Source organism: Jaculus jaculus, chromosome 8 (genome assembly GCF_020740685.1).
Source record: "Jaculus jaculus isolate mJacJac1 chromosome 8, mJacJac1.mat.Y.cur, whole genome shotgun sequence".
Classification (NCBI taxonomy): domain Eukaryota; kingdom Metazoa; phylum Chordata; class Mammalia; order Rodentia; family Dipodidae; genus Jaculus; species Jaculus jaculus.
The window spans coordinates 32,763,861-32,786,630 of record NC_059109.1 but is presented as its reverse complement, the minus strand read 5'-3'; the positions used below and the strand labels follow the sequence as shown (position 1 = coordinate 32,786,630).

The window sequence follows — 22,770 nt, the reverse complement described above, 5'->3', positions numbered from 1 at the left end:
TTAAAGGCATGTGCCAGCACGGTTGGAGAGGTCAATACTTAAAATGCCATTAACTATACCAAGAGAGATTAAAAATATATACAAAAAAGGAGGGCAAAGGGAGAGAGAGGGCTGAGCAAGGAGCTGTAATTATTCGTGGGTATGAGGGAGAAAAGTGTCTTGGGAAGAGTGCGGAGGCCAGAACAGGCAGAAATGGCATCAGGTTGGCCAGGGTAAAAGCTGTCCCCTTAGAAGGACAGGAAATTGCTCTCCTTCTCCCCCACCAAGCCCTTGGGCCTTTTAAGGCCATCTCTGGAAGAGTAAAATACACAGTGCCTCCACTGGTCAAAATGATCATTCAAATAACCTACTTCTAAATATCTCATGGACATTAACTGTACTGTTTAGCATCAACATCAGAACCGTACCCACAGCACAGGCAACAGAATGAGTGTGGTAAAAATCAGACAGAACCTTTGTCCTACAAAATCTGATATGCTTCTAGAGAGCAGCCCTGGATTTCAGAGCAGCCAGGTGCCCCAGTGTATGTGGATGCACACTAAGAAGGCGTGCTGACCTGACAGGGAGTGACAGAGAACGCAGATCAAGATGGCACCCATGCTATTCAGGTCACGGGAGCATACATTTGAACTTGGAAAGAAGTCCGTTACTATACTAAGCAAGGGCTGTTTGTTTTCAACCTAAGAAGCAGTATTGCTATAAGCTCCTGCATTCTCCTTTTGTTATTGTTCATGCATGTCTACTAGACCCCAAGATTCTCAAGATTAAGACTCTGTCACTTTTGTGCTCCATTTCACTGGGCGCAAAGGAACTTTGTGATTTATGGAATAAATAATTTTATTACTTATGTTATTATTTACCATGTTTAGGACTATGGTGTCAAAGGCATATATCCTGACATACATAAATATATTGTGAGAGCATGACCCACTTTTCACATCATAAACTAATTTAAAAATATTTTAGGGGGCTGGAGAGATGGATTAGTGGTTAAGGCGTTTGCCTGCAAAGCCAAAGGACCCTGGTTTGATTCCCCAGGACCCACATTAGCCAGATGCACAAGGGGGTGCATGTGTCTGGAGTTCATTTGCAGTGGCTGGAGGCCCTGGTGATCCCATTCTCTCTCTCTTCCTCTCTCCCTCTTTCTTTGTCAAATAAATAAGTAAATAAAAATAAAATATTTAAAAAATATCTTAGGGCTGGAGAGGTGGCTTAGCAGTTAAGGCACTTGCCTGCAAAGCCTAAGGACCCAGGTTCAATTACCTAGTACTCATGTAAGCCAGATGCACAAAGTGGCACATGTATTTGTTTGCAGTGGTGTACCCATTTTCTCCCTCCAGCTCTCTTTCTCAAATAAATAAATAAAATATTTTAATAAAAAATTTAATTTCCCCAATATAGATCCTCCAAAGAGAAAAACATAAACACTTTTACCTGGAAGAGAAAAGCATGCCAACTGTGCTTCCTCATGGTGCAGCTGACCCACACCCTAGCAGGGCCAGGCTCCTGAACGGACTCGGAGAGACCAGACCCTTTGTCAGCTGCCCATTTCATGGTTTGTTCTCATGCATGGGGGAAAGTGTGACATGGAAATTAGACTATGCCAAGGAAGCCGTACATGTAGGAAATTAAATGTTCCATTTTCTTTGATTGGAGAATGTGTGAAGGAAAGCCCAGGAAACAAAAAGGAATTTGCAGTGTTACTGCAAAATACTATTACAAAGAAATGTTCCATAGAATTACAAGTGATTTTATGCTGTCTAAAGATATTTTAAAATACCCAGTTATGAAAACTCTGACCCTTTCCCTAAAGACTTGCTTTGTGGAGGTTTCCTGGGTCTGTTGTGAAAGTGCCCATAGCACAGTGGGCTCCTTCTGCAAGGTGTGACATTTGCCCTGTGGGCATCGATAGGCTTACACTCTAAGAACCAAATCAAAGCATATTAGTGGAGCTCAGTACTGGCTGATGGACAGCCATGGTACAACAGAGTTCTCAATAGTGAGCTGAATCTAAAATAAGTACATAATAAATAAATAAATCTGTTGTAGTTTTCCTATTCGTATAGTCCAGCTTGAAATTGAAATAGTATCCACAACACTTCATCTCTCCAGATAATGTTGGGCAAGCTTGTGTTGCTTTTATTAACAACAGGCAGCATTGTATTGCTGTAGTCAGCCAACTTCTCTTGGTGTGCATTGTGAGAGGGTATTAATTAAAACAAGAAGTCTCTGTAGATGATTCAATACATGGAATGAATGGGGTATTTCTAACTTGACCTTGAAAGTCAAGGTTATTTAGTGGTGGTTAAAGATCCTTTGAAGATAATAGGAAATGCTTACATCAATTCTACACTTGGTGTGAGCACTGTAATTTCTGACATTTCCAATCAAAGTCAGCAGTCATCTATGAGTGGACATCTGGATCACTCTCAATTGTTTTGTTAAGGCCCATGCGCTGCTATAGCAAAAGACTTGGCTTAAAATCTCAATGGCAAGACTTTCACCTGGTTAGTTATTCAATAGTATAGAATTTATGCTTTAAATTTATAATTTACACTGTAAACTTAATGTATAATATAGGTTCATTCTTACAAGAATTTTAGAAGGCTCTTAATTGAAAATAAAAGTGGGAGAGGTTTAACAATAAATTTTTAGGACTTTAAATTCTATGATATGGCTTGTTGCTTGTTTGATTTGTTTATGAGGGTCAAAGTTATTAACTCACAATTCTAGTGGATTAATTTTATAAATTACAACTACTCATTAAGAAAGTTTCAATCTTGAAACCTAAATAAAATTTCAAAAATTTTTTTTTTCAGTATTAGAACATTTTACTTGCTTTGTTCAGAAGCAAATAATCCCCTAGAAAAATCAATGTACTTCCTATATATAGGAAACACAGAGACTAATTCCCAAATAATCACTTTCTTTATAACCGGAACAAGCAAAGATGTGTGTAGGTGTCCAGAACCCAGGTATGTAAGTAAGTAAGATGGAGATACATTCTCAAATGTACCAGATGCTTAATTACTTCTCAGCAAGGAAAAAGCTCATGTAGTTGCTAATAGTGTAATCCTGAGCTGCGGCTCTCCCCTTTGTAGATTTTACCCGTTACTGCTAGTTAGCCTTTGGAAATGACTTACTTTATGCTGATCAATGAGAACTCGCAGAGCATCCTCATCGTCTGGGAGAACACCATGGAAACGCAGGGTTTGCTCCGCCTCAGCCAGCCACTCCAAGAGGGCGTGGACCACCGAGTGGAATTCCTCTGCCTGTCAGCAGTGTGCGTGCAAACGTGCATATACACACACACACACACACAAAGATTCACAAATATACTTGTTAGCAAAAATTACAGAACAGTAAAGATTCTTTCCCTCAGCGAAGACCCGTCTTAATTTAAATCAATTATGTGCATCACTACTACTATAAAGAGATGTGGTTGTACATCTTAAAAATGTAAGCAAAGGTTTAGTAGCACATCAATAAGATTCGCAGGAAGGTAGTCCACCATTCTAACCACTTAGGTTTACATGAGGGGCAGCCTATTGTACTCTCAAACTAGAAAATTGCTCAAGCAGAACTTCTAGATGAAGATCAGCAACTCTCCCTCTGTTACATCAGTTAAATTTTCACGGGAGGGTGGTGGGGTCAAGGCAGTGATGAGATCAGAATTTTCTTTAGGACTTTCCCAAGGTGAGAAACTTCTTTCTAGAGCTGTTCTTGCCAAGGTTCTAATACTGTATCACCACACCTAGGAATCACGTATGGGGACCTTACCTGACGCAGGGCCGCTTCTAGCCGGGTCTGCTTTGATACAGAAAGTGCACAGACAGTCTCCCAGCGGGTGCTCAGCTCCTGCATCTGGACCTTGACCCAGGAGGAGTCGTCGCGGCTGCCTTCTATGAGCTCGCGGGCAGAGCGCTTCAGAGCCTGCACACTGCTGCTTCTCTTCCCCAACTCTTTTTGGAAGACCTAAGAAGACCATATTATTATTAATTTCTTAATAACATTTGATTATAAAATCAAAATAGTAAAATAATTGTTGAAAATATGTGTATTTATAAAACATCACATACAAACATCTAAGACCTATGGGGTTTATGTGTGTGTGTGCATGCGTGTGTACATGAGTGGGGGCCGGCGTGTGAAAGCAGTGTGCCTGTATGTTGGCACATGTATATGCTTGTGTGCATGCATCAGAAAGCCAGAGGTTCATATCAGGTGTCTCTTTAAATTATTCTTTATTTTACTGAGGTGGAGTCTCTCTCTCTCTCTCTCCCCCTTTCTCTCTCAAGCCCAAACTCACAAATTCAGTTAGTCAAACTGGTCATCTTGTCCCCGAGAATGCCCTGTGCCCACCTCCCACATGCTGGTACAATAGACAGCTTCCATGCCCACCTGACATGTATATGGTGCTAGGGATTTAAACTTCAATCAAGTCCTCATACATGGGCAGCAAGCACTGTACTGACTGCCCTATCTCCTCAGCCCCCATAAAACCACAGTAATTTATTTATTTATTCATAGGGGGGATGGGTGTGCCAGGACCTCTAGACACTGTAAATGAACTCCAGACGTATGCACCACCATGTGCATCTGGCTTATGTGGGTGCCAGGGAGTCGAAACTAGGTCCTTAGTCTTTGCAGGCAAGTGCCTTAACCACTAAGCCCAAGACCTACATTTTTTTTTAAAATTTATTTATTTGAGAGCGACAGACACAGAGAGAAAGACAGATAGGGGGAGAGAGAGAGAATGGGCACACCAGGGCTTCCAGCCTCTGCAAACAAACTCCAGATGCGTGCGCCCCCCTGTGCATCTGGCTAACATGGGACCTGGGGAACCGAGCCTCGAACCGGGGTCCTTAGGCTTCACAGGCAAGCGCTTAACTGCTAAGCCATCTTTCCAGCCCAAGACCTACAATTTTTAATAACCATATTGTTTGGCAAAATCTTCCCAAGGTTAGTGCTCCTACTCAAATACTATGAAGAACACAGTCTTGGATAATTCTATTTACAGTCTTGTAGCATTCTCATAAGTGACAGAACATTAATATTTTACTTTGTAAATGGCACATCAAATTTAGATAATGGTGGTTGCCTTTTTAAATTTCAATTCCACACACACATAATGCCTCAAACTGCCTCTTGTTTTGATTCTTATGGTAGTGTGCCTCATTCCCCTCAAATCGCTGATATGACTCCCACATGCATGCCAGCCACCCACTACTCTTGTGAGCTGTAGCACAGAGAAAAATCCATGTGCAATATTAATATGCATGCATCACAAGGGTCCAAAGAGAAAGACACAATCCTACAGGGACTTCACATATGGTCCTTTTCTATAGGTGCCTTTTCTCCACAGCATCCGAGGCACTAATTCGTATTTTCACATTTTTAGAGGACTAAATTATTAGCTGTTATTTCAGAGAAAGGCTTCTGGGAGCTTTCTTCCTCCTGCCTGATTTTGATGAATTTTAAAATGATATGCAATTAAACTGGCATCTTTCTGCCAGTTTAATCCTGATTCTTGTGTTCTTCATTACTGATCTAAGAGTTTGTATATAAAAATACATGCTCATCTTACCATCTTTTCTGTATATGAATAAAATGAGAGAGAACAATATTTAAATATTCGGCTTGTGATAGGACTATGAGTTAGTTCCAAAGTGGACTTTCCAATGTTCTATGCATGTGTTTAACTTCCTAACCCTTCTCATTCTGTTAACAATGCTAAATAAGTAATTATTGATGACCTTTAATGTATAAAAGTATCTGGAAAGGGCTTAAGGTAGTGAATATTTTAGGCAGTGAGCTTATAAAAATGGCATTTATGTAAAGAGTAACATTACGTTATTCATTACTAACTGGATGAGTGCCTGGAAATGTTAGTATTAATCATGCACAAAAAATTTTGTTTTAATATATAAGAACAATACAATTTAAAAATTAAAAAAAAATTTTGTGTGCCTGTCCAATATTCTTTCCTTATTTTTCATTTTCTGTTATTGTTAAGTATAACAACACTCTCCTACAAGTATGGTCATAGAACAGAAACAAAACACAAAATAAGTATATAAAAGGAGAAATAGTTTTTTTGTTCATTTTTTTAATTTATTTGAGAGTGACAGACACAGAGCGAAAGGCAGAGAGAGAGAAAGAGAGAGAGAGAGAGAGAGAGAGAGAGAGAGGGAGAATGGGCACACCAGGGCCTCCAGCCACTGCAAACGAACTCCAGACACCTGCGCCCCCTTGTGCATCTGGCTAACGTGGTCCTGGGGAACCGAGCCTTGAACTGGGATTCTTAGGTTTCACAGGCAAGCTCTTAACTGCTAAGCCATCTCTCCAGCCCACGGAGAAACAATTTTAAAATATCAAGTATGTCAGGACAGCATAACCGGGATGGTATTAAGAGAACACTTAAAAATAAAATAAATTTTCTGAGCACTTGCCATGTAAGCATAAGGACACGAGTTTGGGTTCTCAGACTCATGTCGAAGCTGGGCATAGCGGTGCGCGCCTGTAATCACAGCGCAGGGAAATTAGAGGCAAAAGGATCCTTGGGGTTTGTTGGCAAGCTAGTCTAACAGAATCGGTAAGATCCAGATTCAGTGACAAGACTCTGTCTCAAAAATAAAATAAATAAATAAAGTAGAGGATGACTGAGGAAGACACCTGGCATTGATTGTTGGCCTCCACAGATACATGCCCACACAAACACATATACAGAGAAAAAAAAATCAATGAAAGTTGTACTGTCACATTTGATCAGAAATTAGGACCTCATGTTTAGTAGCAACTGGAAATCTCAAATATATCCTTTATCTACATAGCAACTGAACATACATATTAGAAAATTGCAATGAGTGCTGGAGAGATGGCTTAGCGGTTATGTGCTTGCCTGTGAAGCCTAAGGACCCTGGTTCGAGGCTAGATTCCCCAGGACCCACGTTAGCCAGATGCACAAGGGGGCGCACATATCTGGAGTTCATTTGCAATGGCTAGAGGCCCTGGCACGTCCATTCTCTCTCTCTCTCTCTCTCTGCTTCCTTCTCTCTGTCACTCTCAAATAAATAAATAAAAATTAAAAAAGAAAAAGAAAATTGCAATGAAACCAATTTTTTGAAGATGAATGACAAACTCCTTATATCACATGCTGTTGAGTCATTAATTAGTTTAAGGAATAAGTTTAAAAGGATTTTTAGCATAGAAGAATATCTAATAATGACTCCAGTGGGTGATACTGCAAATCAACACTTATTCAATGACCAAGGCCCAAGTTTCCAAGTGAGTGATTTTAAATTTTATTACATAATTGATGAAATTAGTAACTAAAGACAATACAACACTCTTAAAATGTGTTTTAAGGCAACACAGAATAAAATCACTTCTTAAGTTCTAAAATGGTTTTAGACCAGGTAACTAAGAGCAAAAGTATTTCATTGATAATTAAAGTAATTTTTCCCCATCATTTTTAAAGCAGCTTCCCTATTTGGCTCAAACACATACATATTTCAATAGTAAAGACAGCAATATAGTAAGGCATTATCCACCTGACTTTCAAGGGCTAATTAATATAAGTGACTATACTTTTCCCCATACTCAAATTATAACATAAAATAAAATGCCCCTGACAGCAATACCTTGTGGTTGTCAATCAGATTCATCACTAAATCGATGTCTCCATGGACAGGCTGGTCTTCAGCCAGCTGGGGCTCAATTCTATACAACCAGTCAATGAGGGCCTGCAAGGCATCTGTGAATTGCCCAGAAAATAACAGGGCTTCCTCTAATTTGTTTTGCCTGGGAAAAAAAAGAGTGGACAAATTAGTCTTTTAAAGTTCACCTATGCAGCTGAAAGACATATTGATGTTTACCTGCTTCCTCTGCTTTCCTTAGAAAATAACAAAGCTTGGCTCCAGAGATGGCTTAGTGGTTAAGGTGTTTGCTTGCAAAGCGTAATGACCCAGGTTTGATTCCAGGGTACCCAAGTAAGCCAGATGCATATGATGGTACATGCATCTGGAGTAGAGGCTCTGGTGTGCCCTTTCTTTCTTTATCTGCCTCCCTGTCCTTCTATATCTCGAATAAATAAAAAATATAGTGTTTTTTAAAAGAGAAAATACCAATCATTTAAAATTTTTCCTTTTTTTTCTTTGAATACATAGCTGGCATCTCAACTTTGGAACTCACTGATCCTTTAAGGGTTTTTTTATGCCATTATCATCTCAGTCAGAGCAGTGTAATCATGCCCCAAGTCTTCTCATGCTCTTTAGTCACACAAGCCCCAAATGTAGCCCTGCAATTCATTGATTTGTGAACTAACACTACAATTTTCTTTCTTTCTTTTTTAAATGTCATATATTAAATCACATATATGACGTTGGGGCAAGTAAAACAAAGGTTAACAACCTCCACAATAATTCACACTTTAAAAACTTACTGTGATGTTCTCTAGAGCATCCAAAACACCAAAATTCAGAATGTTCTAAAATTGGAAACCTTTTGAGTACCAACTTGATTCCATGGGTGGAAAACTCCACACTGTGAGACTACTTCATGCTATATGTGTAATGTGAATATGAAACAAATGCATTTCCTGTTTAGACTAAGACAAGTGTCCCAAAATATCTGATTTTACATATACAAATATTATAATATCTACTACTATTTAACCAAATACTTGGAAGTTTTGAAGTTGTGGGCCTTGGCAACAGTATGAAGAGAAAGACTGGAACTGGGAAGGGTGACGGACGTGGGAAGGGAGTGCTGGATCAGACAAGCACTGCATGTTGTGCTACATTATGGAGCCTGCATTTTATCTTTATCTCATACTTAAAAACAAGCTCTCAAAGGGAGTGAAGAGAAATGATAATAACCCATTTGTATGTTAAAAATAGGTAAACTAAAAAAAGGAAAAAATAGAAAAAAAAAGAAAAACACACACAAAAATAAGTAAACTAAATTATTTTAGTAGTTATGTGGACATGATAGGAGTGATAGTAGCATATTTGATAGTTGGGCATGGTGGTGCACGCCTATTACCCCAACACTCAGGAGGCTGAGGTAGGAGGATCCCTATGAGTTTGAGTGCCTCAAAACTAACAACCAAGCTAATCTAATTAAAAATAAACAATATTTAAACAGCAGAGCTTTCTCAATACAAATGCTGTGTCAGTGAAAGGATGTTCCTTACCCAAAGAAGTATTTGGGGTCCATACGAGGTCCCTGCAAACAGCACTGCTGTATCTGTGAGGGAGATCTACAAAGGCACCAACCTGCTTGAAAGAATGTTTTACCTTTCCACAGATTTCCCACATATGGTATCCCACTTGTCTCTGAGTTCACTCAACATGTTGTCCAGCTTAAGATTGTCATCAGCTAGTGAGGTTTTCTCCTTCAGAGAGCGACCAGTTCGGTTGGTGGTGTCATACACAGAATGCTTAGCTCCAAGTGACTTCTGAAACTCCTATAGGTTTAACAAGAAAACAAGATCTGTTTCTACTTATAACCAATACACAAATAGACAAAAGGCACTGAAAAAGGCATCTCCAACAAATGGAGACCCAACAGTGAGAGACATTAGTAATCAAGCCAGATATATAGAAAAATCCTACATAGAACATCCCAAAATAGACAATAACAATAAAAATTTGTAAAATTCAGGGATTTGTTTTTACAAGAAGCTAAATTAATCTGAGATTGCCTGTTATTGTCAAGAAAATAATTTCAAAGCAAAACAATCCTGAATCTTCATTTTGCTTGTGATCAAGATTTCTAAACCTCAGAATGCTAGGCAAGGGCTAAACCACTGTACCAAGCCTTTTGAAGATGTAGACAGACATTACAATAATCATGATAAAATGGAACTACTAAGAAACTACTGACAGTTTCTACAAGATGAAATATAATCATGGGTCTGAGACTAGTCCAGACATAGAGGAACTAGATGATAAGAATTTATTACAGGTTTTTGTTGGCAAATAGACTTGTTGCCACCTTTTTTTAGATCTTCACAATGACACACGTAATTCTGTTTCTACGCCTGATAAGTGGCAAATCAGAACCATTTTTCTATAGCCTGATATTTGGACCAACTGTTTATTTTAGCTACATCACTTGGGAAGTTTTCTTCCCTTCTTCCTAGATGTATGGCCTCATCCATATCTCAAAAGAGCTATAGATTAATTTTCTAGTATCAGATAATTATATTGCTAATATGACATCTATAGTTAATCTTTCATGTTTGTGTATGTGTACATATGTGTGGAGGGGTGAGTTACATTCTCTCTACATAACCAACCACAAATAATTATAGAGCTGGGACACTGTCTTGGTAGGACTCTCATTATCATTTTATATCTGGTAGGAATTTCTAAGTACAAAAAAGAGTAGGAAAAATGAGACAACTGCCACTGACCATTGAATATATAATCTCATGAAACAAAACAAGACAGGTCAACATAACGCACAATACACATGTTCATAGATTATCTAAGCAACATTAGTAGAGAGGTTCTCAATCCCAGCAGCATATAAGAATTATATGAACATATCATTTTCCAAAATCTCAAGGTCAAAATTGACTAATAAATTTTATTGCCTTTGAAAACTACATTTGAAATGTTTACTATGACTATATTATCTATTTTGTCTTGTAACAGGAAGCAATTCCATCTAAAAAATTTTAAGGCATGAACAACTACAGTATCACATGATTTCTAGTTTGCTATCACAAAGATTATTGCTTCATGTTATTCTGAACATACTGTTTTTATTTAGGAAGTCACACAGATTTTCTTCATACAGCAGATACATACTACATATTCTATTTGAGTACAGGACACATTAGGGCTTTTACAAAACAAATGCTCCCCAGTGTTGACAAGAAAAGACTTTTAAAATTGGTTAACAGGCTGCATTAGTATAAAGGACTTTGGCATGCATAAAAAATTTTGTAAAATAGAGAAGCTAATGAGTTCTTTGAATGTTCTGTTTTCTAGACTTCTCTGACTTAAATATGAAATGTTACTCTCGTATGATTTTATAGCATCCATGCTTCAAATTCAAATAAGGAATTTCATTCTGAAAAGACACATATTCCCATTGCAGGGCAAGTATGGATGAGCCAGTCCAAGAAGGGACATGGCAGCTCTAGGCACACACTGGCTGTCAGCAGGACCAGTCATTCATAGCCCCTCAGCCAGCCAAAGGGCAGATGGACATTCAATACATCTCCTCTCATCTTCCTCTGGTAGTGGCCCTTAGAATGGCTATAATTTTTTAATGATCTTACATCTTAAGTCATCCAAAGTGTTTCCAGCCTTTTCAAGTCATCAAAAACAGTGTTTGTCCATGCTTCTGGTCTAATAAAGAAGCTGCTGGCTGTGGCTTAGAAGGCAGGACTGAGATTTTATACAATTATACACAGTCACTTACCAACTCTTGGATAGAGGCAATCAATATTTTTACCACTCTGTTTAAAAGAGTCTATACTACAACATTTATAATTTTATTTATTTTTATCTTTATTTATTTATTAAGGAGAGAGAGAGAGAGAGAGAGAATGAGCATGCCAGGGCCTCTAACCGCTCCAAACAAACTCCAGATGCATGCCACCTTCTATATCTATCTAGCTTACATTGGACCTGGAGAATGAAACCTGGATCATTAGGCTTCACAGCCAAGCGCCTTAACCACTAAGCCATCTCTCCAGTCCTAATTTATTAATATTTGTGACAGGGCCTATCTGTGTTCCCTTGGCTGGCCTTGAATTTGAGATCTTCTTGATCTAGAGTCCCATGTGGCTGGGATCTAAGCACCTATCTCCATATTACTGGGCAACCTGTTCTTTTCCTCTCTTGTGATGAATAAGTAAGAATTTGTAAGTGGCATTGAAATAGCTACTGAGACAATATGCCTTTCATAATGAAAGACTCACCTTATGCTGTGAAAGCTGTGTTTTAATTTTGTCAGGATCATTGGCAATTTCCAGCTCTGAATCCAAAGACTTTTCTGACTCTTCTAGCCATTCCATCAGTTTACTCCAAGCTTCATGAAACTGTCAAAGAAATTCATGTTATTCCAGAAAAAATTCAAGTATACAATGTTTGAAATGTAGCAATTTGTAAAATAGAAATTATTAGTGAGTATACTAAAAATCATTAATTGAAAATTCTCCTTGAAGAAAAATAAGTACGACTTTCACTAGCAAATGAAAAAGTATCTTGACAATGCCTGGCATTTGTGGCCGTGACCTGTGGATACTTCACTGTAACTTATTCCACACATTGCTTTAAGAAGAGCAGGAATAAGTCTCAATACAGTTAAGGAGCTCAAGGGAGAATTTCCCCTTTCCCTTCCCATACATTTTGCTCAATAATGAACATAAGCCCTCAGAAAATGTTTGTTTTGTTTCTGCTTTGTTTTCTTTGTGGACTGCCATCTCTTGAGACATATGGATTACTTCTACCCTGTTCATTTCCTATACCAAGAAAAAGGAATAAAAATGGACGGAAGCAAGATAAAAGAGGACATAACCCTGCTATTTAATAAAGACAGCTCAGGATCTTTACTGCACTCTCAGTATCCTCAGGTCAGTACCAGAGCCTCACACACTGATTCATGCTCACAAGGCAGCTCTCAATATCCTTAGGTCAGTGCCAGAGTCTCACACACTGATGCATGTGAACAAGGCAGCATGGAGTCACAAAATCTGCAGGGATACTTACTAGTGAGCATTTTCTTTTCTTTTTTTTCTTTTTTTTTTTTGTTTGTTTGCAGGTTTTCACACTAGCCCAGGCTGACCTGGAATTCACTATGTGGTGTCAGGGTGGCCACAAACTCACAGTGATCCTCCTACCTCAGCCTCCCCAATGCTGGGATTAAAGGCGTGCGCCACCATGCCTGGCTACTAGCGAGCATTTTCTTATACCTCTGGCTTCCTGCCCTGCACATTCAGCACACAACTCCCACCAGCTTAAACATGGACAAACGCGAGTTTAGGGTACACACATCATAGCTAAATTCAGAGAACTACAATCACAATGTGAGCCAAAAACCAAGAAAGAACAAGAAGAAAAATGAAAGGAAGCCCAAGTAGGTGTTTTGCTTCAGAAAGCGGATATGGTGACAGTTCAACAGCGCAAACACATCGGCTCTAAGGTGGGTCCCACTTCCAAAGCTATTCTTAAGCCACAAAAATAGAGAAATCTGTCTACTTCGGGTAAAAAAACAGAGAAAATATAAAGTTAAACAAAATGAGATGATAAAATTATTTAAAAGGAGAAAACTGCCTACTAGAATTTGATGAAACTTTGTAAATCAGATGTTTATAGCTCAGGAAATGCCTGTGGAGAGGTGCGTGTCAGGCTCAGAACTAAGATAATCTGAAAGAACTATCAGAGTCTGATTCTGTTCCAGGGACTCAGGTAGACCGAGGTATCACACCTCCCTATCAACAAGGTACCAATGGAATGCAATCTTACAATAATGTGTCTGCCATTTCTAATGACTCTAAACATTTGTGTTGCTAGCTTTAAAAGTCCAAACACTCTAAGGCTCAAGCAACACCACAGAAGAGGGACAGAAGAAGGCAAAAATGGGAGTGTGAAGGTGTACTGTGAGGCACTGTCCTCTCCACAGGAACCAACAGGAACATTCAAGACCCAATACTGATTACAGAAACGCAGACTGAAGAGGGCCCTCAAGGGCAAGGCAATCATGGGAGAGTGGAAAAAAAGAGGATAACCTGAAGGGAATATGAGCAATTTTCAGTATGTTCAAATATTAATCTTCCCAATAAAAATTATAAAACAATCCAGGTAGTACACACCTTTAATCCCAGCACTTGGGAGGCAGAGGTAGGTGAATCGCTGTGAGTGTGTGAGCCTGAGACTACAAAGTGAATTCCATGTCAGCCTGGGCTAGAAGGAGATGATGCCTTGGAAAAAAAATCATACAACAGTAATACCTAAACACTAAATTCTTATGAGATCTTTCTGCCTCACCAGTGAGCCTAGCTCGTCAAAACAATGGACTGCAACAGCACCGATACTAGACATGAGGAGCTGAATGAGGTGAAAATAGTAATTATAACACTTAACCTGAATAATGCACTAAATGTTCAATAAAAATTAATTTTAGGGGCTGGAGAGATGACTTAGCAGTTAAGGTGTTTGCCTGCAAAGACAAAGAATCCCTGTTCGATTCTCCAGAACCCATGTAAGCCAGATGCTCAGGGGGGCACATGCATCTAGAGTTCTTTTGCAGTGGCTGGAGGCCCTGGTGTGCCCATTCTCTCTCTCTCCTTCTCAAATAAATTAATAAATAAATAATATTTTTAAAAAATTAATTTAAAAAAGATCTCTGCCAAGGTGCAGATATCTCCATTAGACACAGAGATGAGTAATTGAACCTCTTCACCATGTTTCAACAATTCAGACAGCCAGCTTATGACATGGAGCTATAACAAAATCTTGGGGAAGAAATGAAAGCTTGTCAGCAAGTCCTCTGGGAGGCGAGGTGTGCCGAATAGACTGTGCCTCTCAGGAAGCTGCTGGCGATGGGAGCAGCAGATCTGGCTCTCAGCTCACACCATGAAGAAAGCATGGCTTAGGAAGTAAACAAATATAATGAAGAAGGGCACCCGTACTTGAGTGGAGAGCAGAGGACAAAAGGATAAGGGAAAAGAAACAAACCCAATAAAAATTTTGGAACTAAAAATTTTGGACCTAAGTGATAATGGCTCATCCACGAAGTCAAGCTCTAATTTTCAACATGAGCCCCCCAGGACTAAGCAATGTGAGAATGCAAAGGTAGGTTACAGCCCTTTCTGGAAGTAAATACCCTGTCTCCTATTATACATGACAGAGCTGTAATACAAGTATGCCAGTGACACACTGTCCAGGTCAGACAGATTCAACAACCTTCTATTACCTGCTTGGCTCTCTTCCTTGCATCATCCAAAGATCTTCCCCTTTCCACCAACCGTTGAACCACTTTTTCCCATCGACTCTGGACACTGATAAGTAGGTTTTTAATTAGGACAACATCTTGTTTCTGACTGAAATATTTCAGGTGGGTTCCAGTTTTGTCCAGTTCTATTATCTGCTCACGGTGGGAATTGACTTCATTGGCAAAGACCTTTCACAGAAAAAAAGAACATAATTAGAAGCAAGGAAAACTGGATTGATATTTATTTATTTATCTATTTATTTGAGAGAGAGTGAGAAAGGGAGAGAGTGAGATATGAGTGGCTATGCCAGGGTCTCCAGCCACTGCAATTAAACTCCAGAAGCATGTGCCACTGTGTTCATCTGGTTTTACATGGGTCCTGGGGAAGCAAACCTGGGTCCTTTGGCTTTGCCAGCAAGTGCCTTAACTGCTGAGACATCTCTCCATCCTGTGGACTGATCTTAAACATGCTTCCCATTCTAGTAAAGCACATGCAGTTTTAAAGGACAAAAGAGAGCATTTGAACTACCAAATTCATGCTTCTTATATGAAGAAAACCTGGTCCCATTGGAGTCACTCATACCTTGTGTTCATCAATTTGAAACAAGACTGTGTCCAATATAAGACTTGGCCGAGAAGCCACATTTAGGGTCTGCTCAGCTTGGGTGAGCCAGTTGATGAAATCTTGGAGTGAATTGTGGAACTCCATTGCCAAGTTTAGGGCTTCTTCCAGTTTAGTCTGCAAAAGAAAAAAAAAAAAATTAGTATTTGGCACTTGAGTTCTGGTTACTGTTTTTCAGGTTAATCAACTGTCATTCAGATACAACTGCTGGGGCCACGTCCTATGAAAAGATGCATTACATTCCCTCACTGTTAGCCTATTGTAGTGTTCTGGCAGCACTATGTTAATTATTGACGTTTCTTAGATTGTTCTTCTACTGTTTGAAAAGGAAGTGAATAATGTAACATAAACTGCCACCTGCTTCCCATCAATTTTATGAAAGTGCTTATGAAACATGAGCATGAACGCATCATCCTCTCACGTTCTTTTGTTTAATGTATGATTGGGACAGACCTAGTAATGATCTAGAAGTTAAGCACAGCACATTTAAAATAGAGCACGGTAATGCTGGTGAACATTTGACTGAGGAGATATATTTGTTTATACTGAACATCTTTTGGTCTTCATTTTCTTGTGTTTGAATACTATTTCCTCCGGACTCCATTAAACATCAAAGGACTATGCAAAAATATGAGTCAAGTCATTTTAAGTTCTATTCTTGATAGTTCTACTTGGAAATAAGGCAAAAGCTATGAAATTAAAACACACACACACACACGAAAACACTAGCCCTGTTACATTAACCAAAGAACGTACCTTCCTTTCATTGAGTTTTGTTGCCACGGATTCCCATTTCTCTTTCAAGTTATTGATGTCCTGTTCAACGTTTGTCTCTGCACACTCAGGGCACTGTGCCAGCATCTGCCGGCCTCGCTGTATTAGGCTCTTGTACGCTTCCTCTTTAATGTCAAAGGCGGAGCAAATATCCTAAATTGAGACATGCTCAAGTTATTTGATTTTTCAAAGAATAGAAAGTAAGTGTTACATTTTTTCAGGTCATTTATTCTAATGCCACAGTATCCATTCAATTTTCTGGGATACAGAACAATCCTGACAAAGGCTAGAATTTCCTCCATATTGAAACAGTACAAACCCCTAGGGTCAACCCCCTGTCTATTGAGAAATCTTAGAAGATGCTGTCATTGCACGTTCACATTGCATGCTAACGCTTGAAGTAATAATTTACATGTTCACAATAAAATTCTACTCTGCATTGACAAATCAATCTGTGACTTTGGGCAAGCGAATTGACTTCTCTGAACCTCAGCTTTCTCCTCAGTTTTCTGTAGGCTCTTCTAGGTCCTTCCTGGGACTGTGATATACTTACTAAACTATTTTATTTAATCCTGTGTTCAGAACACATACAATGAACAGAAATCAAAAAGCCAGAACAGAAAGATGGTCAAGTTACTGGATCTACACTTGAGGTGCCATGAATATATTTTCACTTCTAATATTTTTAAAGCTTCCAACTATAATACATGCACATTTTCTAGAAGAATATAAGAAAATAATTCTTAAGTTCAAAATTTAACACCAATGAAAAAAAGTTATATTTCATCAGAAATGTTAAGACTGGGTTGTTTTTTTTTTTTTGGTTGATTTCATAATAATGCAGGTCAAATCAAAGTTCTTGCTGAAAAATTATATCTTCAACATCTCAAAAATATCTTCAGCTCTGTAATTAAAAAAAATGAGATACTACAACATTTCCATCACCTCAAAACTTCTATTTCCTCAACCTTATAAGAAAAACCTTCTTTTGGCCCAGCATTATCAGCACTCCTCTGCAAAGTCAGACAGCTCATTTCAGCTCCCTAGCACCCATGTCAAGCTAGATACACATAAGTACCACAGACATCCACAGTTCCTTTGTAACAGTAAGAGGCCCTGGTCCACCCATTCTTTCTCTCTCAAATAAATGAAAACAAGTAAACAAATAGATTTGGGATCTAAGGGCTTTGAAAAAGCCTTTCTTTTGAAACACATTTGTGACATCACTGATTAAATGCTGTAAATTTTAAAGAAAAACTTAATATATAGCCAAAACATCAGCAACAGTGCTATTTCAGATTTTGTACATACATCAAAAGAACATTAATTCAATGGTATCAGAAATACCAACAATTCGTTAATTTTGTTTAAGCATGGAATATCTAGTCTAGTAAATCAGGTAAAGATATAAAAAATCATTTTACCTACTGTACCAAAATTAAATAGGTTGATAGGTAATATTTCTTTGGAAGTGTTCTAGAGATGATCTGATTTCAAGTTCTGCTATTCTTTTAAAGTAATACTTTGACAATATTTATGCTACTAGAGAATAAGCAACCATTTATTTGCTCAAGAATTTATTAAACTTATAATTAATGAACTCTGTAAAAGCTGTAGGAGCACTTTCAGGAATGTAATGAGCCAATCACAGTCTTTCAGGTTTTATAGAAAAGAAAGGTATTCCTAAATTATTATTTAGCCAAAATTACTTCATAAGTAAAACCAATGGGCCTATTGTAGCAGCAAGAAAACAGTTACATCATCATCAACAACACATCATGATAACTCTGATGTTTTTAAAAATTATTTATTTGCAAGAAGAAAGATACAGACACTGTGTGTGTGTGTGTGTGTGTGTGTGTGTGTGTGTGTGTGTGTACATCAGGGCCTGTAACCACTGCAAAAGAAATCCAAATGCATGTACCACTTTGTGCATCTGGATTATGTAAGGACTGGGGAATCGAACCCAGATTGTTAGAGTTTTCAGGCAAGTGCTTTAACCACCGAGCCATCTCTCTAACCCAGATTTTCTTATTCATTAATAGACTGAAGATTTCTAGAAAATTTTATAGCACAGTTTTTTTTTTTTTTAACTGTTCAGGGTAACTGTGAACTGAGTAAGATGCTAGCTACACTTGCTATTCTAGTTTATTTTTTCACAACACCTACTAAGATGGTTACTTCTCTGATTCCCCCTAAACAATAGAAACTATTGCCAAGGCTCTTGCTTGCCCACAAGAACTAGATGGTAAGACCCTTGTAGCTGACAGCTTCAGGTCCACTGAGATGAACTTCCAGACCAGGCACAATTATGGAGGAAGGGATATTTATTGAAGCCTACAGATCCAGGGGAAGTTCCATAAATGGCAGAAGAAGCTGGCCTGCCTTCACAGGACCAAGCAGAGAGACAGAAGTACAAGCCTAAAGGTCAAAATTCATACCACACTTCAGGAACTCCAGGTAGGCACACTTTGCATATCTTTAGATTAAAATCTGAAACCTACCATCACACCTTAAGATCCACCCAGTGACACTGCCTCTGGCCAGGTGGCTGCAGATGCATACTACAAACAAATAAACAACTGAATATATTGGGAGCCATCTAATCAAACCACTACAACCCTACTGCTTTAGACATCACATGCTTGGGCTGAAGGTCACTGACAAATCAAGGTGGAGCTGACCTGAAAGCCTCAGCTCTGTTGACTAGGTACTAGGATGCTGGAAAGAACTATGCAGTGGGTTGAGAGAGAACAGTTATCAATGGTCTTAACCAGCAGTGGACCTGCAAGCTTTACAGCTGGCCAGCCAGGTCAAATGTAACACTGGCCAATGGTGATATAGCTTTTATGGGAGAAACCAACTGCTCTCTGATTGGATTTGAGACCTGCCCTATGGAAGGAATTAATGCCTGGTACTAAAAATCTAATCAAAGGCTCATGGCTAGGGAGAGGTCATAAGCCTAAGTGGGGAAATTACTATATTGTTTGGCTAAACAGACATATATTATGTCCATAAAATTGTCCTCTAAATATTAATGTTTATGCCTACATATTAATGCTACTCTCATTTACAATAAGAGAAGCTTCTCTTCTTTGATGGAGGTGACCACTGAAGAGACTCAAAACTGGTCATAGTTCTGAGAAGACGTGACAGTGACATGTTCTGCACTAAGACAGCTTTGTCATATCCTTCAAGGCTCAAAGCCAAAGGAAGGGGAGGAGAACTTTGCAATAGTGTCTTCCAGATACAAAGTGGCTGTTGCACTCTTGACACAGTGGCTGATTCCACCTACACAAGATCTGCATAATACTGGAGTGAACAAGGATGTCATCAAAAGAGAAGAAGGAGTAGTTAGAAAGGAGGGTTCCAGTAGTGGGAGAGAATTATGATCAGGGTGTATGAAGGGAGATTGCCAATAAAATGTTTAAAAAGTATTTTTGAAAATATTAACATATAAAAGATGGTCATGTGTCAAATCACTGAATTACACATTACTTCTGCACAAATGCAGCTTTATTAAAGTATTACAATGTCAGGCATCTACTTAAGAGTGCAGACTTTCATATACAAAAGCTTGTGTTTATTATTTTTTTTGCCAAATTTCACTTTCTCAGGATAATTATTATCAATGTTGAATATTTTTAAAAAGTATCTCAGATGCAAATTTAAGTGTAAAAATTAGACAATTTTCAAAATCTGTTTCCTCTCAACCACTTTTAGACCTGAATTACAGTAATAAAATATAACAATAATCTAACTTCTCAACTCATATTGCAATGCAGGAGGTAGTTTAAAGTCTCATTATCCTTTCCTCTACATTTCAGGAGGTGACAGTGTCATAGAATCTGGGTAGATGCTGCCCAGGCGCAGGCTCCACGTGGACACAGGAGTGAAGCCAAAGGAAACGTCTGCCACTGGTGTGCAAACAAATGGTGATTTTATTTTGAAAGAAAAAGAAAATATTTTCCATCTTTCCATGAAAGATGAAAGAAGATGAAACCATCATGCTTGAACAATAAATTTAAGTCCAATGTGATTAGTTTTATAAGACTGAGTCACACTATGTAGCTCAGGCTGGCCTCAAAATCATGACTCTCCTGAATCAGGTTCCCAAGTGGTATGATTACCCCTAAGGTGTGGCCAAATAATGCCCAATCTGATCTGATTACTGAGTTTTCTTCCTACTTCAGGAACACTGAATACACAATGCTATATTACCACAAGTTTCTCAAAAGTTTCATAAAACCCCCTTTTATGTGCTGACATACTGGTCTTTGAAATATAGAATAGATTTTGACTTGAAAAATTTCATCATCAAATGGTGTTTCTAACACTTAAAGTGGTTTCTCCTACAAAACTGTATCTTCTCCTATTTTCACCAGAGCCAATACCTAACAGGCAGTCTGTTAAGATGAAACTAGAGTTGTAGAAAGCACTGTACATACCATATGGGCATTAAGCTGTTCCTTGGCTGTTTCTGGTAAACCTCCCAGAGGTTTGGATGCCAACAGATGACGTTCTGTGTCAGTCAGCCACTGTTGCAAATCCTCAATTTCACCATGGAATCCTTTGGCCTGAAGTGATAGATAAGGAGTTTTAAGTTTGCATCATAAACGCTGTTACTTTTAGGCTAACCCCAGCCTTAAGACTTCTGAATTTCCTAAGACAGACAAGGGCTAGCAGCTCAGTGCCCAGGCTCTCTGTCAGGAGCTCTGGAGACAAGAGTCCCACGCTGAGCTCAGTGCCCGGGCTCTGTGAATTCATGGAAGAGGTCTATGCAATTCTGGGCTTGAACAACAATACAGAGTCTTAAAATTTATTCCCTTTATTCACCTGGCGCAAGGCACCATCTAGTTGCTTCTTCCTTTGTTCTGTTTTTTCCAAAATATTTTGCCAGCGTTGATTTAAAACCTTGAGCTTGTGTTGAAGGCTGCTTGCTTCTTCTCCCGCACTTGACTCAATCAGATCATTTCCTGCTTTATTGACAGCTTCCACTGTGGACTGATGGGCTAATACGTCATTTTGGAGTACCTGAAAATGTTAAAATAATGTCATGCTTGCTAGTTGGTTAACACAGTACCATTACTTTTAATCCCTTTTAGTTTTTGGAGAGGGTTTCATGTGTCCCAGGTTGACCTCAAATTTGCTATGTAGCTGGGGTGACTTGATCTTCTGATCTCCTACCTTCAGTGCTGAGAAAACAGCTGTACACCATCATGCCCAGTACCTGTAGCACTGAGGCTCACACCCAGGGCTTCATGTATATTAGGCATGCATTCCACCAACCGAGCCAGATCACCAGTCAATACAAGCTGCTGTGTTTTCTAGATGTCAAACATTCTGGAACAAAAACTTCACAGCATAATTTTAATAACCAGGGTTTGGGAGATGGTTCAGTGGGTTAAGTGCCAGTGACATGAGCAGGAAAACTGTACTTTGGATGTCCAGCACCGTGGCATGAGCTGGGTGGATGTGGTGACTCATGTATAGCGCCTGCACTATGGAGGCAGAGACCAGGGATCCCCAGGGCCAGCTGGCTGGCTAGACTAGCGAAATCAGTGAGCTCTGAGTTCAAGCGAATAGCACCGTCTCAGTGAGTAAGGTGGAGAGTGGTCAAGGAAGACACTTGACATCAACCTCTAGCCTCCACATGTACACACCCACAGATATGGGTGTGCACATACATACATACACATATGTGCCCAAAAAGAAAAACAATTTCAATACCAAGTTTTCAAGTGACAAGCTTCCTTTTCTTCCACTTTGCAGCATTCCTAGATATACACTGCTAATTTTACCAGCAGCCTGAGATGTGAGAGCACTTTGCTAGATCTTCCCAGTAGAATGATCTCACAACGGATGCTAGTGTATATAGAGACATGATTCAAGTTCACTTTAATTAAAATTAATCTTCATGTCTTAATAGATGTTTTGGTTTCTACATATTCATTTTCAAATAAAGTTATCACATTTGCAACAAGCTAATTTTAAAATTACCGTTTTGACAGAAGAAATGTATTTCTCTTCACTCACTGCATGGATTCTAGAACTCCCAGTTGGAAAAGACTCCATAAGAGCTGATTTTAACTCTACACTCAGTGACGTAAGGTTGGCAACACTAAGGACAAAGAACACTGCCCCACCCTGTGGAAGAACCACACATGTGGAGGGGATTCCAGAGCAGAGGATTTCCAGAAAGGAGTTGCGGGCATACGGCATAGTGTGGTTCTCACTCTGAAGCACCTAGTAGGTCAGTGTTTTTCAGACTTCCAAACCAGCTGAGGTGTTACCTTTATGGTGTACATAGAGTGCTCACACTTTGATATGCTAATAGTATGTGAGAGTTGCCTACGTTTAAAATATAATTCTTTAAACATAATTCTATAAAAATCCTTCTTCTTTTAAATTGTGTCTGT

At 38.9% G+C, this 22,770-nt stretch overlaps 1 protein-coding gene across 10 annotated transcripts in view; it reads right to left on the bottom strand.

The window, feature by feature from the left end:
• The window catches only part of Dst (dystonin), a 430,289-nt gene that overhangs the window by 21,301 nt on the left and 386,218 nt on the right, over positions 1–22,770 (bottom strand). For all 10 annotated transcript variants that reach the window (XM_045156178.1, XM_045156180.1, XM_004668209.3 and 7 more), the window contains 10 exons: positions 21,188–21,385; positions 20,800–20,928; positions 16,334–16,504; positions 15,539–15,694; positions 14,938–15,144; positions 11,942–12,061; positions 9,300–9,469; positions 7,644–7,803; positions 3,781–3,975; positions 3,144–3,272 (listed from right to left, as the gene is read on the bottom strand). In XM_045156178.1, coding sequence (XP_045012113.1) covers positions 3,144–3,272; positions 3,781–3,975; positions 7,644–7,803; positions 9,300–9,469; positions 11,942–12,061; positions 14,938–15,144; positions 15,539–15,694; positions 16,334–16,504; positions 20,800–20,928; positions 21,188–21,385 — 1,635 coding nt within the window. The remainder of the gene's footprint in view (positions 1–3,143; positions 3,273–3,780; positions 3,976–7,643; positions 7,804–9,299; positions 9,470–11,941; positions 12,062–14,937; positions 15,145–15,538; positions 15,695–16,333; positions 16,505–20,799; positions 20,929–21,187; positions 21,386–22,770) is intronic.